The sequence below is a fragment of the Macrosteles quadrilineatus genome, unplaced genomic scaffold, assembly GCF_028750875.1.
Source record: "Macrosteles quadrilineatus isolate MER2022 unplaced genomic scaffold, UCM_ALF_1.0 Scaffold_8__2_contigs__length_117827958, whole genome shotgun sequence".
NCBI lineage: Eukaryota > Metazoa > Arthropoda > Insecta > Hemiptera > Cicadellidae > Macrosteles > Macrosteles quadrilineatus.
The window spans coordinates 63,249,866-63,264,633 of NW_026542601.1; the positions used below are offsets into that span (position 1 = coordinate 63,249,866).

Genomic DNA, 14,768 nt, shown 5'->3' on the forward strand with positions numbered 1-14,768 from the left:
GGATACAATAGTTTTATTATAATGGCTGTTAAATTTCACTTCTTGTACTTTTATCTTCTTGAACATTCAATTTGCCGCTGGCCATTGCCTACTGTCATAAAACTGTTGTAACTAATCTACAGTATTATTTTGTAAGTTAAAACAATTGTTTATGAATATTACTTCCAATTGACAAAACCACAAGCATTGTTGTTTGCATTAATTGTAACGCAGGCCTACTTGGTCTCAAATCATGTCATTGCATTTTCTGTATGTTTGTCTTATATTGTTGGCTGTTCAGGTTTCAATGTTTTTGTTTCCTTTATTTATTTATTGTGTTATATGCTTTAAGCAACCTAAATCTTATGAACTAGAATGATGATGGTGACTTTGCTGCTATTATAACCTCATTGTTTGTTACTCAGTTGATATTGCCCCCCCCCCCCCCCTAAATAATTAGGTCTAGGCCTGGGTATTTTTATTCTTTGAAAGAGCTGTAGAATATACTAAGAAAATGTAATTGATCCCAATAACTTTGCAAATGAAAAGACAATAATCTTTCTCTGTCCGTGCTTACTGGTAGCCGCTTACCATACCGATTTTGTACCGAGAACCGAGGTACAATATATGTATTAGAGATTTGTTTCAAAAGTAGTCGAGAACTTAACGTTGTGCTAGGGCGAATCATGCCTAACTAATCCACATAGATCGGATATGATATGATAATGTTTCCATGACCGATCGAGATATTCAGGATTTTGTCGCTATTGCGGTAGACGATGATTGGGTTTCTCTGTTACACTAAAGCTTTACCCGAAGTAAATGTTTGCTCATTTCAATAAATTTCTATTTTGAAATTTAACTCTTGTCTATTATTACTTACTTTTCTCTCTGGTACAACTACATTGAAGAACAAGATTAATACAGTTTGACAAATCAGGAAAATATATTCGGTAATCGGTGCGACAACGGTTACGACAAAGTGTCCTTAAATGTATGGGAATTGTCCATGAATTTTTATCCATAATCCAGTAGACACCCTGTACAAACACACAGGTCAACAATTATTTGCCAAACAGGACGGGAATCAAACCAGAGCAAACGAATGCCACTGGCCAAGTGACACACGCCCTAGCCTTCTCGGCTATCTGTGCTTGGAGACTGAGGAGTCAAAAACCGGTATTTAAGCTGACGCCAACGATTGCAAACAGATAGCGCTACAGCAGTTTGTTCAATGCGTTACAAGGTGACCCTAGTTAGTCACGGACTATTTAGATGATATTTTTCAGTTGAACCACAACAGTGATCATAAATTGTGTTACTGAGGATTTGCTGCAATAAACTATTTTTCCTAAAATTTCTATATAATAATAACCTTGTTAAACTAAATCAAGTTTAAATTCAATATTACATTGTAAACTAGATTTCTTTAGATTTTTGAAAATGTTTGTTTAAAATAATACTATCAGAACATTACAATTTATAAGAAAACTTGGAAATTTACAACAAAAACAATGTTTTATTTAATGTTTACTACAAATACCTGGACTTTTCTTTGTTTCATATTTGTTATTGTCTTATTAATCAAAATTAGCCCAATCAATAAAATAGTGACAACAATACAGTTAAAATTCAACAAAAGGTAATGGAATTAAAAGGCAAACAAAAAAGTCTTACGAAATACAAACTATTGGCCTAACACTGAAAGGGTTAAGCACTGCTTATTTAAATTGTTATTAATGGCAAATTAGCTCAATAACTTGTAAAAAGTTGTCCATTTTTTTTTATTAACATCTTTTTGATGGAATTAGCCAGCCTGATCCAATTATGACAATTGTGGCTTTGTTCCCCCCAAAAAGTGTTGACCTTTTCCCTTGATATTTTATAAAATGTACAAATATTTTAGAAATTGAATGGAATTTTGACAAAGATCATTTATGTCTACTGCTAATCTAGAAACTTTGTAGGTACTCAAAATTACCTAGAATTTGTTGTATCTTTTTTGTACTAACTATCGCAGTTACTAGGGATGCAGGTATTGAATTGGTGAGTTAAACAGAAGAAAATCATAATTTGTCTTTAACACAGCTGTAAACAGTAAGCTGTGTTAATATGTCAATCAATTTCTGTGCTTATTGTTTTAGGAACACTTGTCCTACTTCCACTTTGCTGGCCGAGTCATTGGCGTGGCTGTGTTTCACGGACACTATGTGGACGGAGGGTTCACCACTCCCTTCTACAAGATGTTGCTCAACAAGCCTATCACGCTGGAGGACATTGAGGGAGTCGACCCAGAACTGCATAGGAGCCTCACTTGGATGTTGTGAGTGATTAAATGGCGTAGAAACTATCAATTTAATTGTTTAAAAAATTAAAATTCAATTCATAAGAAAGGAGGATAAACTACACTCCTTTTGTCATTATATTAGCAGAAAATGTTAGATGTTAACAAGACCAGAGTTAACAAAAGACGTTAAAAATGACAATGGCTTAAAAACGCAAGGGGTAAAAGACAGTGACACAATGTTTTAATCAGAATATGAGTGGAACAGAGTAATATGCCTTTGTGTGGATTTGATACTGTCTAAGATCAGCTGTTTCTTTAGCCCGAATAATTACTAAAATCCCAATAATGATTAATGAATGACAGATGGGTTTGGCTTTGAAATGCTTATGACTTTTATTAGTATTGAACTCCCGGCCTTCTTTCTAACCACTTGGTAAGTACTATAAACTCCATAATAGTTCTGTTAATACTACCTAGCCTACTATCAACAATTACATTATGATGGTTAAACCTTCCCAAGCTATTGGGACCTCTCACAAGGTATCCACCAAATCTTGTACTGTACCTGTAAAAATATAAGAAAACTCTGTATTTGTATGAACTAATTATATTACCAAAATATAGTATGACAGACACACTTAAATGTTGATTCAAATATAAAATAATTTTATGAGAAGAAATATTTTGTATAGTACCGAAAATATTAAAACCAGCATTAGCATACATCCTTCTCTTTACCAATAAATAACAGGATTTTTATCTCAAAATTTGGAAAACGTTTGATACCCCTAACCATTTAGGATTTGTTTGCAGGGAAAATGACATAACTGGTGTCATTGATACAACATTTGCTGTGGAGGTGAATAGTTTTGGCGTTCTGAAAGTTCACGAGCTGAAAACTGGTGGCAAGGAAATTGCTGTCACAGAAGACAACAAGAAAGAATATGTCAAGTAAGCTTTGAGAGTATAAGTTAGAGTGCTGCTTTGAGAGTATAAGTTAGAGTGCCAAGTATGAAAATCACCCATTACACTTTTCTCAAACTTCATTTCAAATTCACTCTTCTTCTACTCCAAAAATTGTTTAAACTAATTCATTAGTATTCATATCAACTTTTAGCAACGAGTTTTCATAAAGTTGGCATCATTATCAGTCAGAGATTCATCTTTAGAAATTCTCAGTTAGGTCACTAAAGAAAAATATCAGCAAAAGATAATTACGGTATCCTAAATAGTTCCTGTGTATAGGTACCTGTTTTTTTTTTTTTTTTTTTTTCAATCATGCACATGATTGATACATTGTTGTCATGTCCAGGCTGTATGTCAACTACCGGTTCATGCGAGGTATAGAACAACAGTTCCTCTCACTACAGAAAGGCTTCACGGAGGTGGTGCCTGCTCATTTGCTGAGGCCGTTTGACGAACGAGAACTGGAACTCATCATAGGAGGCCTGGGAAGTATAGACATACAGGACTGGAAGGCCAACACCAGACTCAAGGTAAGAATTGTGTATGGATATATATCAGTTGACTTTTGAAGACTCTGTGAGTAACTTGTGTTAAACTAGAGAGGCATGCATACCTATTCTCTATATCGAATTGAGAGGTCCTCTCAAACAATTTGGGTATCCAATATATTTTACTAAAAATTCTCAGAACGGTTTTGAACCACGCCCTCGCACCTGCACCCAGGCAAACCAACTGGAAGCGAGATCCCATGTGCAGGGACAAGGAGCGGCTCACAAATCTCCCTAACAACCAGAAAAACCGTGGAGGGAAGGTTCAAGAACAACTCTCTGTTTGAGAGGAACAGACTATAATGAACATTTTAAAACAATAAAAAAAATTATCAACAATAACACAAGCAGTTCAATAAATTTAAAAATTCAAAAAAATTAGAGTCCTCATCTATCATACTAGCTCTCAGCCATTTCCTTAGCTATCAAAACAATGTCAGTGCAAAGCTTCTACTAATTTTTAAATTCCTTCTAAATAAAACAACAAATTACAGTGATAACAATAAAAATACCTTTCAATCATTAATTTAGGCTTTGTCAAAATTAACCTTTTAGGGGCCCCCTAGTTGAATAAATAAATCAAATCATTAATAAATAACTTAGTGAGAATAAAATTTGAAAGAACAATAACAATAATTAGAATGCTGTGCTTAAATTTTTTTACCAAAAGTCCATTTGGCAACAGCAACAATTAACAAAAAAATTCTATATAATAATAACGATTCACAAAACTTGTGTAGTACGGTTTGGCGGGTCAGGCAGATGACACCGGAGGGTCCATGAAGCCGGGCGGAGAGGGGGCCAGATTCCAAAGTAGGCCCAAATATAGACATACCACGAACAAAACAACCTGCGCAGAAACGAAAAGATCACGTGGTTCGCGCCGGTAGGTGGGGCGTACCATTCAAACCTGCGCGGCTCGAAACGGCCCAGGGTTCTTTTGTTTCTGGTATTACTATAGTATGAGTTTCTCCGCCGACGCTCAAGGAAGCTAGATGGCTCTCCTCGGGGGCCCCATCAGGCACAGTCGGCCTGTTTAATTACTCCATAGCGTAGAAAATAATGCAAAAATTCAAACAAAAAAACTGTCTTTGAATAATATTACACAAGGTAACAGATGAAAATGGATGTGTAAATATTTCTATGAAGTCTTCATTGTCAACGTCGAAGAAGTGCGTGGCAAACAGTTTCACCGGGGGTCATCTGAACAGAAACATGGCAAAACACATACTATATAAAAACAACTTGAACACTGTAACAGAAAATAAGTCGTGACATTCGTTGGTAGAAAGTAGTCACGGCTCAGTTTCAATCATCTTACCTAAACCAACTGCGTCAAGGTTGGATAATATGATAATATTTTTAAAACCAGTGTAAAGTGTTCAAAATCATTAATTCCTAATGTTTGTCCATTAATTACTCCATAGCGTGGAAAATAATGCAAAAATTCAAACAAAAAAACTGTCTTTGAATAATATTACACAAGGTAACAGATGAAAATGGATGTGTAAACATATTCTAGGCTTTTGTTTTTTGTTCAAACGACTATTACTTTCTCCCCCTATACCATAGTATATGGAGAAGGTATTGTTTTCGTCAAAATTTTCGAGTTTGAGTTTTGAGTGGATATATCCGTTTTGGGTCCCCCTGGTACAAAAAAAGAGGTTTTCGGAGTGATGTCTGTGTGTATATGCGTGTGTGTCTGGATGTGTACAGAGCTACAGACCACACCTTTCGTCCGATTTTGATGAAATTTGGTATGTAGGTACTAATCTGTGCAGGGTGTCCACATTCTGGAAAGTCAGGGATAGTCATGGAAAGTCATGGAAAAAAATTATGGTCATTGAAAGTCATGGAAATAGGCAATAAGTCATGGAAAGTCATGGAAATCCCCAATGATGGATGGATTTCAGGAATGCTTTCAATGCTCTAGTCAGCCGTAACCGCGACTATTGTAGCATTTTTCCAAATTTTTCAGAAATGTACAATTTCAATTTATACAGTTGTCTTAGTTTATGGGTTTTGATCTTGTATTAGTTCATTATTGTACTCCATTGTTATCTGTTAATGTATATTTCAATATTTTCTGTGAAATAACTTGTCTAGGCAGTATTATTTGTGTGTGTACGGTATATTAGAATTTTTGAGTTAAGTTCGTGAGTCATGGGAATCAATGGTTAATGGTCATGGATAGTCATGGAAAGTCAGGGAAATTTATGACAAAATTTCTGTGGACACCCTGCTGTGGTATCTCAAGGAATTTTTTTAAATTTTTAATTTTAGTGTTGTTTTTCCCATAAAAACCCATAAAATAACGGAAAAAATCGAATTTTCTCAAAAATGGCCCAAACAATTTTGATAAAAAATTAGTATGTTGTAGCCCTTTGTATTCTCAACAAAATGGTAGAACTCCCATTTGTGTAAAGATTACGGTTCAAAAGTTATTGTAGGTAAATTATGTTATTTTTAGGGGTCTGCGGGTCAGACTTTTTTGGTTCGGGTCGGGTCGGGTCGGGCCGATAATTTTGGTCCTCGGGTTTCGGGCCAAAATCGGGTCGGGCCAAAAATTATTAATTACCAGATTTTTTTTCTTTTTTTAACTCCTATCTGTGTTTATAATATTACTTAAAAATAACATATGAAAAACGATTGTATTTATGTATATTATTTCATGTTCATAACTTATTTACAGCTTAGGAGTTGCCTCAACTGCAAGAAAGAAGAAAATAATTTTTTTTATCAAGCCATTCTTTCCCATTTTCATAACTGTTGAAATATCTAAACAGCTATATTACAACAAGTTTGTAATGGAACTTAATATAAAAGGATCATAAACAAATCAATTAACCTTATCTCAAGTTTAGGGCCTGTGGACTGGCTTAAAGACTGCAAGCAAGAAGAAAATAAAAATTCTATGTTTCCACCATGCAATATGAATCATTCATTCCCTGCCTCCTAACCTCCTAAGTATAAAAACCTCACACTTACAATAGCATTATTAGTTACATCATCATAAATAAAGAATTATTTATTATTGGCATTACTAGGCCTACAGCTTTACATAGGAATTATTTTTTATAGGGCCTAAAATAGTAATAGACTAAGCAACATGACAAGTGGAGAACTCATTGAAGAAAAGATTGTGTGTAAACTAATTCACTTTAAAAACTTTAAAATACCCCCGCCGCAGCAAACCTGCAGACTAAGCGAATTTCCATTTGACTGATTGGATTTACACTGAAATGTCTACTTAAAAATATAACATTTATTCTTGATTTAAATAGAATTAGTTTAACAAGTACTTAGGTTTGCTGCATCAGGGAGGGTAAAACTGTTTTTTTTTTTTTTTGTAAAATGTGAATAGTTAGTAAGAAATAAAAACATTTTCCAAATTTTATCAAAATATGTTCACAAACAAGCAAACTACAACAGTTTACTTATTCTCCATAAGAATAACATGGGAATTTTAAATGTACAATTTTTTGGTATTTTCTCCGTAACCATTAGGCGCATAATAACGCTTCAATATACTAAATTATTTGTTTTTTTAAGCTCTACAAAATGGTTTGGAAAGAAATTGCTAAATTTTATGTTTTTTGGGTCAAAAATGGGAAAAACCTATTTTTACCCCATAAAACCCCCCGTAAACCCCCGTTCCCATGGTCCGATCATGCTGGATCGCGAACTCGTTCGAATAAACGTACGTTTACACGTTTGTACCAAATTTCATCAAAATCGGATCATTTTTGCTCGAGTTATCGTGCTGACGGACACATATATATATATATAAATATATAAATATATAAATATATATATATATATATATATGAATTTGAACGGATGGTGTTTTTGGCCTCTAGGGACCTCAAAACAAAAAAAAAAATAGGTCCCGCGTCCAGGTCTTACCATGAGTACTACGGTAATAGCTTATTCCCTATATGGGAAATTCGCTAACAGTAAATAACACACATACATTGTTTATGGTATAGTTAGTTATAGTAAAGACTGTAAAAATTGCATATATCATGTCATACACAGTTATAGACCTACGGTATTGCAAGAGATTAAAATCCTAAAACAACTGATTTTAGCTAATAAATGAAAAGAATTAAAAATCCATAAACTCAAGTCAAACAATATCACAATTATTAGGTACCTGAAAAGGAACTCTTAATATATAGAAAATTATATTAAATCAATAGAAAAGAAAGTTAAATGCTAATTTGGCAACATAAGCAGACAGCAGAGACATTATAGTGTCCTAATTAGCAACACAACTCAATGTTTTTATACTGTAAGTCGATGTTTTTGAAACTGTAGGGTCTTTTTCTCGGAAGGAAGGGGGAAGGGTAGTAGAATGTAAACAAAAAACCATGAATCACTCTCACAGCCGGGCCCGGGGACACTCAAGGTTACAGACCCTCCCCCTCCCCTCACCGCCCCTCTTACACAACCAGAGCCAGGCCCAGGGACACTCAAGGTCATAGACCCTCCCCCTCCCCCACCCCTATTACACCACCCGATTGTTCCAATTGCTGACAAAATGCAAGTAACGAAACAAGGAAGTAGAGACAAAAAGATATATTTTCTTTATTCAAAAATATAAAACTGTTACAGATAATTTCCAAAGAAATTAATTCATGGTAGTTTGTGTCTTGTAAATATTGTATTGGATCTTAGAAATATCTTTTTTGAAACTCAATCTAACTTCTAAGAAATCTAAGAAAAAAATAATTTTACTGATAAAAACTTTCATAAAATTATAAAACATTTAGGCCTAACCTCTTTGTAGACTTGCTGATACTTGATACTTAAAAAAAAATTAAATGGTGACCATACAATGCCGAACCAGACGATCAGAAGTGTTGTTTTGTTTTGTTACTGAATGACAAAAAGGACACAGGAAAATAAAAGAACAAGATACAGATCTGTATACTATATCAGATATTTCTTTTGTTTATAATTTATTATGTAAATAAAATACTAAAATATATTTTAAACTAGGTATGGAATAAACAATAAATAATTAAACTGGTACCTCTGGATAAATAGTCTTTCTTTTGACTTCGTTTTCTTTGCACTGTTGCGTCACGGCTTTTGTTTTGTCAGTAGACGACTGGCTCTGGCTAGTGACAGTACGGCATTTGCTCTGTTGTGTCTTTGTTCTAAACGTGAGCAAACTTAATATTTAATTATAATTTTAACGTTTTAATTCCTCTGTAATAATATATATAAGAGTGTTTCTTTGAAAATTACTTATTATAACTTTGAAAATAATATTTTTTTTTTTTGGCCCGACCCGATCTTGGCCCGAAAAAATCTCTGACCCGACCCGGTCTCTCGGGCCTTCCGCTGGCCCGACCCGACCCGAAAAAATCGGGGACCCGCAGACCCCTAGTTATTTTCCCATAAAAACCCCATTAAATAGGAGAAAATCTTATTTTTGAAAGAAACCTGATAAGATTGAAATTAGTATGTGATAATCCTTATAATTCAAAACAACATAGTGCAACCCCCATTGCTGTAAACAATTTTGTTAAAAAGTTATTGTAACTTATGTTATTTTCCCATAAAAACCCATATTAAAAACGGAAAAATTGATAAAAAAAAATCTATTCTGATTTAAATTCTTCTGTTATGGTCCTTATAATTCTAAACAAAATAGTGCATTCCTTCATTCCTGTTTAAACTATTGTTCAAAAGATAATGAAACTTTTGTGATTTTACCTATGAAATATCATAGTAACTCTCATCGCTTACCCATGATAAAGGTTGTTGACAAGCTAATGGGAGAAAGTATGTGTCAGATTGCTGATACCGTTTATTTTTCATGTTTTAAAAGCATCATCACAAGTAACATTCAAAATAACACAAACAGACTAAACAAAAACAACACTATTCAACACTATATTCGAGGTTCTACTGTATGAGATATACATTATTCTGAAATCATCATACCACAAAAAATATTTGTAGCGATTCAACAGAACTCAGTTGTACACAGATAAGATAATCAATCAAGTAAGGTTAAAACCAAGGATCAGCTTATCAAAACTCTGCTGTTACAACATTTTTAATTTTTGTATGTAAAATGATGAAGCATTTTTCAGACACTGAAGCCTAGCACTCAGTTTGTACAAGCTTTATACTGGAGTGTAGTTGATGAGTTTTATGTTGGCAGCACTGTACGGCAGAGACGCCAGTAGTCCAGTGGTTCTGGCAGATAGTAGAGTCGTACAGTGAGGAGATGCGAGCGAGATTGCTGCAGTTTGTGACTGGGAGCAGCAGAGTGCCGCTACAGGGCTTTAAGGCATTACAGGGTGAGTTGGAAGTATCAGGTCATACTACAGTATTAGTTAAACTAATAAGTTTCCCTCCTCTAATAGTGAAGAGGTTTGAAGAGGTGTAGATGGTCCATATTTTCCAATTTTAGCTAAGATTTTAATCTCCAACACCAACACCATGGCACCTGATCAAGCTGGCTAGAGGTCATAGCTTCCCCACGTAGGTACAACTTGCTAAGTAGCATTGTTTCCACCCTGCTTCATCATAAGATAAGCATGCAGTCATATTAAGAGTCCTTGGAGTCTAGACCTTCTAACTCGTAAAACAATTTAAAACCTACAAAGAAAATTTCTAATCGAACGGTTTACTAGATAATTAAATTACAATCACTCTGGTGTTTGAAAAAAATATAACACTTCAGCAGCTGCTTGAAATTAATGAAATTAATATTGCTCTCATGGCGGGCAAATCCAAGATGGCCACTAGCCTCCAAGGACTCTTAAGAGAACCCATAACTCTAACTTGATTTGCTTTCTGGCAGCAGCAGAAAGCACATTCAAAGCATTAGGCAGTGGAAATTAGTTGTTGTGGGCCCAACTTTTACCTTGGTAATTTTTATTAGCCTGTGGATGAAAATGAAATGAAATGAAAGGATATTGAGGAGGTGGTACTTAAAGATATAGTAATGCATTTTGGTGTACAGGTTCAACCGGTGCTGTTGGCCCGAGACTATTCACTGTTCATGTCATTGACGCACCTCAAGAGAACCTACCGAAGGCGCACACCTGCTTCAACCGCATCGACCTCCCAGCGTATGACAGTTACCAGCGTCTCCAAGAGAAGCTCACACAGGCCGTCGAGGAGACGTGCGGTTTTGCCGTCGAGTAACACGACACAACCGCAAGCACGCCACTGTTGATATTATAGTATATATATATATAGTCTGGGACTGGAAGTGTGTTTTTACCAATGATATGGTTGGAACAAATTTGGCTCTTAAACCTTCATGGATTTTCTTTTAATTATTAACTCAAACAAATATTCTCATAGAGCTGATTTATTTTATCATTTAGTAAATGTGTGTTGCTATTTATGCTTTAAACAGTTTTAATATTTGTTTTTAAAGTTCGATCAAAGTAAACCCTCACACCCAGTTCCAGACAGTTGTTAGAATTTTGTAAATTATATTCGCCCGCTTTAAGAGTATTTTTATAAAGGAGATGTGTTGATGAGTGTTTTATTGTTAGTATTTGGTAGCACTGATATTTTAATACCTCACTGAAGTTGGAATGCAATCGATGGTGGTATAATTATTTTTTAGTTTGTAGAAGTGAAGTTCACTAATATTTTATCTGTCGACAATAATTTCAGTAACTTTGATGTTAGTGCTAATTTTGTGAGACAATAAGTCTGGTTTGTAAATATGTGATGTTAATTTGGTAAGAAAACCACAGTATCTAGCATGAAATTAACTGTTTTAATTGAAATACCATATTCATTACTGGTTTGCTTTACCAGTTAAACTTTAGAACAAATGGAAAATAATTTTACCTATGGAAAAAAATTATAGCCTGTGATGAACTATTGCAAACTTTTAAATTAAATTAAACACGTTGGTCTATATTCTTTCTTATATCTCAATAGTGGAAAGAAACTATTTGATGAAATACTCCTGTTGTGTATATAGACATTGTGTATAGCTATGTATATAGATAGGTTAACTTAAGATATTTCCTTGCAAATATTTTTGTAATTTGTAAACTAGGTTTTTGGGCTCAGAGGTATTGCTGAATTTTTTTGTAAGTTCATGACAATTTCATTGGAATATTTGAGCAGTGCTATATACATAATGATTAGAAGCGATGTTTCAATTGAGAATCTCTTACAAGGTCTATTGAAGCATTACAATATTTTTAGTGCAGTAAAGAAATACCCCCGCCGCAGAAAACCTACAGACAGCAATATCCATTTGCTTAATTGAATCGTCAATAAAAATACCTGGGGACCGTGCTTTGCTCGAGGTATATCATCTCACTGTCCTCCAGTCATAAATTAAAAACCTCTTTTACTTGGTTTAAAACTATCTTTTGTTGATGTTTATGATTACAATTTTCATTGTTAATTCGTTGCCAAAGTAGTAACCCATAAAGTAAGAATGTAAAACTAAATTAATTAGGTACCTTACCGTAATCCCATCACAGCTCAACAATTTTTGTCAAATTAGGACATGTTTCGGTGTTAAAACGCCAATCCATAAGGTAGGGATGTAAGACTAAATTACTTACATAATCCTGTCACAGCTCAACAATTTTTATCAAATTAAGACATGTTTTGGTGTTAAAACACCATCGTCAGCTTCAGATACTTGTAGAGTTGATCAGTTGTAGACATCGTCAAAACGTTAACACAGTACAGCTCGAACAAAATTTCGATAAAGTACAAAGAGAAACATTGAAACATTTTAAAACAGGCCTGTTCTAACATAAGTTGACCGACCGCACAGGTAGTAAGGGACAGACTGGACCAGCTTGTCTATCCTTATCAATTGTGTGTGTGAGAGATATATTGGGCAAGAGATATTGTTGTTATAAAGAAAAAGGAAACTGTTGTAGTTTGTTTGTTTGTTGATTAATTTTGATTAAGTTTGACAAATTTATTTATTTCATACCAACAAACCAATCTATTAATAGTTTAGCAATAAACACTTGTTCTTTCCCTGTAGTAGCAAAATTAAGTACTCATTAAATCCAACTAGCTGTAACCCTCGGGCCTCACCCCGTTTGACTTCATAAGTATTAATAAAACTATTGATAGTTAAGCTGAAACAAAACAGAATACAGTAATACAAACAAATAATCACACCTGATTTTAATAAGGTAATAAATTGAAAGAATAACAAACAAATAAGTACAGCTGAGGTATTTTTAACATAAGGTACATGGAAAGGTATATGGAAAGTTCCCTTTAAAAAGGAATTACAACCTTAAAGGCCAATTTATGAAATAATGGATAGTTTTGCGCAAGGTTTCTCGGCATGACGAACATTTCAGTATAGGGTTTATGGGGGTGTGACTTTTAGTTTTCTCAAAAGTTCATGGGTACTTTGGGATTTATATATGGGTGTTATTTAAATATGAAATAAATCTGTCAAGTTTAGGAAAATATTTTAGAAAATGTCCAATAAAATCAAATAAAAATCTGCTTAGTTTTCAAGTTTGCTGCGACAGGGTAATTTTGGTGTTTAAGTTTGTAGAATTTAAGTACATTAAAAAAATGTATTGGAGCAAAATGGATGTGCAGATTTAAATCGTTTAATTTTTTTGGAGTTCACCTTTTGTATTGCATTGATCGAAGAACAATTTTTTATTTTCACTTATTAAAATCTTACTCTGATGCAAGTCTGAGCCCAAAACCTACTAGACAGTGTGATATTGTAGAATAGTATCCCACGCTTGCCTTACATCCCTACCTACGCTTCTTCAGCACAAAGTCTACCGAGAAGTGCCTTTTGGTTTAAAGTGCCTAATCGAATCTACTTAACACTAAAGACACATGACAAGAAAAATAGCAATGTGCATTTTTAGATTAGTGTGTTTTCAATTCGACATGTTGTGCTTTTCAATACTGCTAGTTCTGACTTACATAAAGGATTTGCGTGCAATAAAGATTTATGTTACCATTAATACATCAGTTAATACTTGTTCCATAGATAATTCAGTGAAGATTTTCATTGCTAAATACAAGTTGTTTATATTATACAATAACTAGCTCATTGATGGATTTTGGATAATAATTAAACTGTCCTCAAACATATCACAGAGATTGCAAATAGGAAGTATGAAATTACCTTATGAAGGTGCTAAAGGCGTGTCTTTTAAAGTTATCTAAATAAATTTATAAACTAACTGTATCATGTATTTTGTTTTATGCACACATAATGCACATCACGTTTATTAACACTTACAATCAGATATTATTACATGTACATGTATGTTTACAAATTTATATATGGCATTTTTATCAAAACAACACTGCCAATTTAGCTCATGATATATTTGAATGGGAAAACTTCAAATTTTTGTATATTGTTTTGTATTATTTGTTTGTAATGTAATATTTATGTACAGTAATAAAAAAAAATATTGAGAATGTTTTAGAGTTCATTTCTTGTTTAAAAACATCTAACTCACGTAATGCACTGTGATTTATGTTTTATTTTCACTTCAAAAGTTTGCTTTCTCATTTAGTTGTATATTTATTAGTCCATGTCAACATAATATATTGTTAAAATATTTTATTTAGTACCAATCTGATAATAATAGTTAAGTATAAGTGATATCTTTATTGAAAAGAGATAAATTATTGGATATTTTGTACATTTTGGAGTTTATTAAAACTGTATCTAGTTATCTTTTGGCTTCACTAAGTTTGTACCCCCTTTTTCAATGTGAATGTGTAGCAAACTTGGAACTAATTCCATCAGTAGACGCAATGTGGCAATGATGCCAAATTTCAGTCCAACTAATTAGGGTTTACAAACAAATGTAACAATTTATTATGTTTTATGTTATTTTGGATTTGATATAAAAATAAATACAGTAGCTACATTGAGAAAACTATTACAGCTTTGACTATTGACGTAAGAATCCAATAGTCAATGGTTATAGTGTCACTGGTGTTGGTCCAAGGTTCTACAAAGCTCT

The 14,768-nt window shown here is 33.7% G+C and overlaps 1 protein-coding gene across 1 annotated transcript in view; it reads left to right on the plus strand.

Annotated features, from left to right (window-relative positions):
• Positions 1-14,433, plus strand: part of LOC128999653 (E3 ubiquitin-protein ligase SMURF2-like) — a 36,657-nt gene extending 22,224 nt beyond the window's left edge. Inside the window, exons 13-17 of the mRNA XM_054426268.1 lie at positions 2,124-2,302; positions 3,080-3,217; positions 3,579-3,762; positions 9,962-10,100; positions 10,769-14,433. Coding sequence (XP_054282243.1) covers positions 2,124-2,302; positions 3,080-3,217; positions 3,579-3,762; positions 9,962-10,100; positions 10,769-10,953 — 825 coding nt within the window. The 3' untranslated portion in view covers positions 10,954-14,433. The remainder of the gene's footprint in view (positions 1-2,123; positions 2,303-3,079; positions 3,218-3,578; positions 3,763-9,961; positions 10,101-10,768) is intronic.
• The last annotated feature ends 335 nt before the right edge of the window (positions 14,434-14,768 follow it).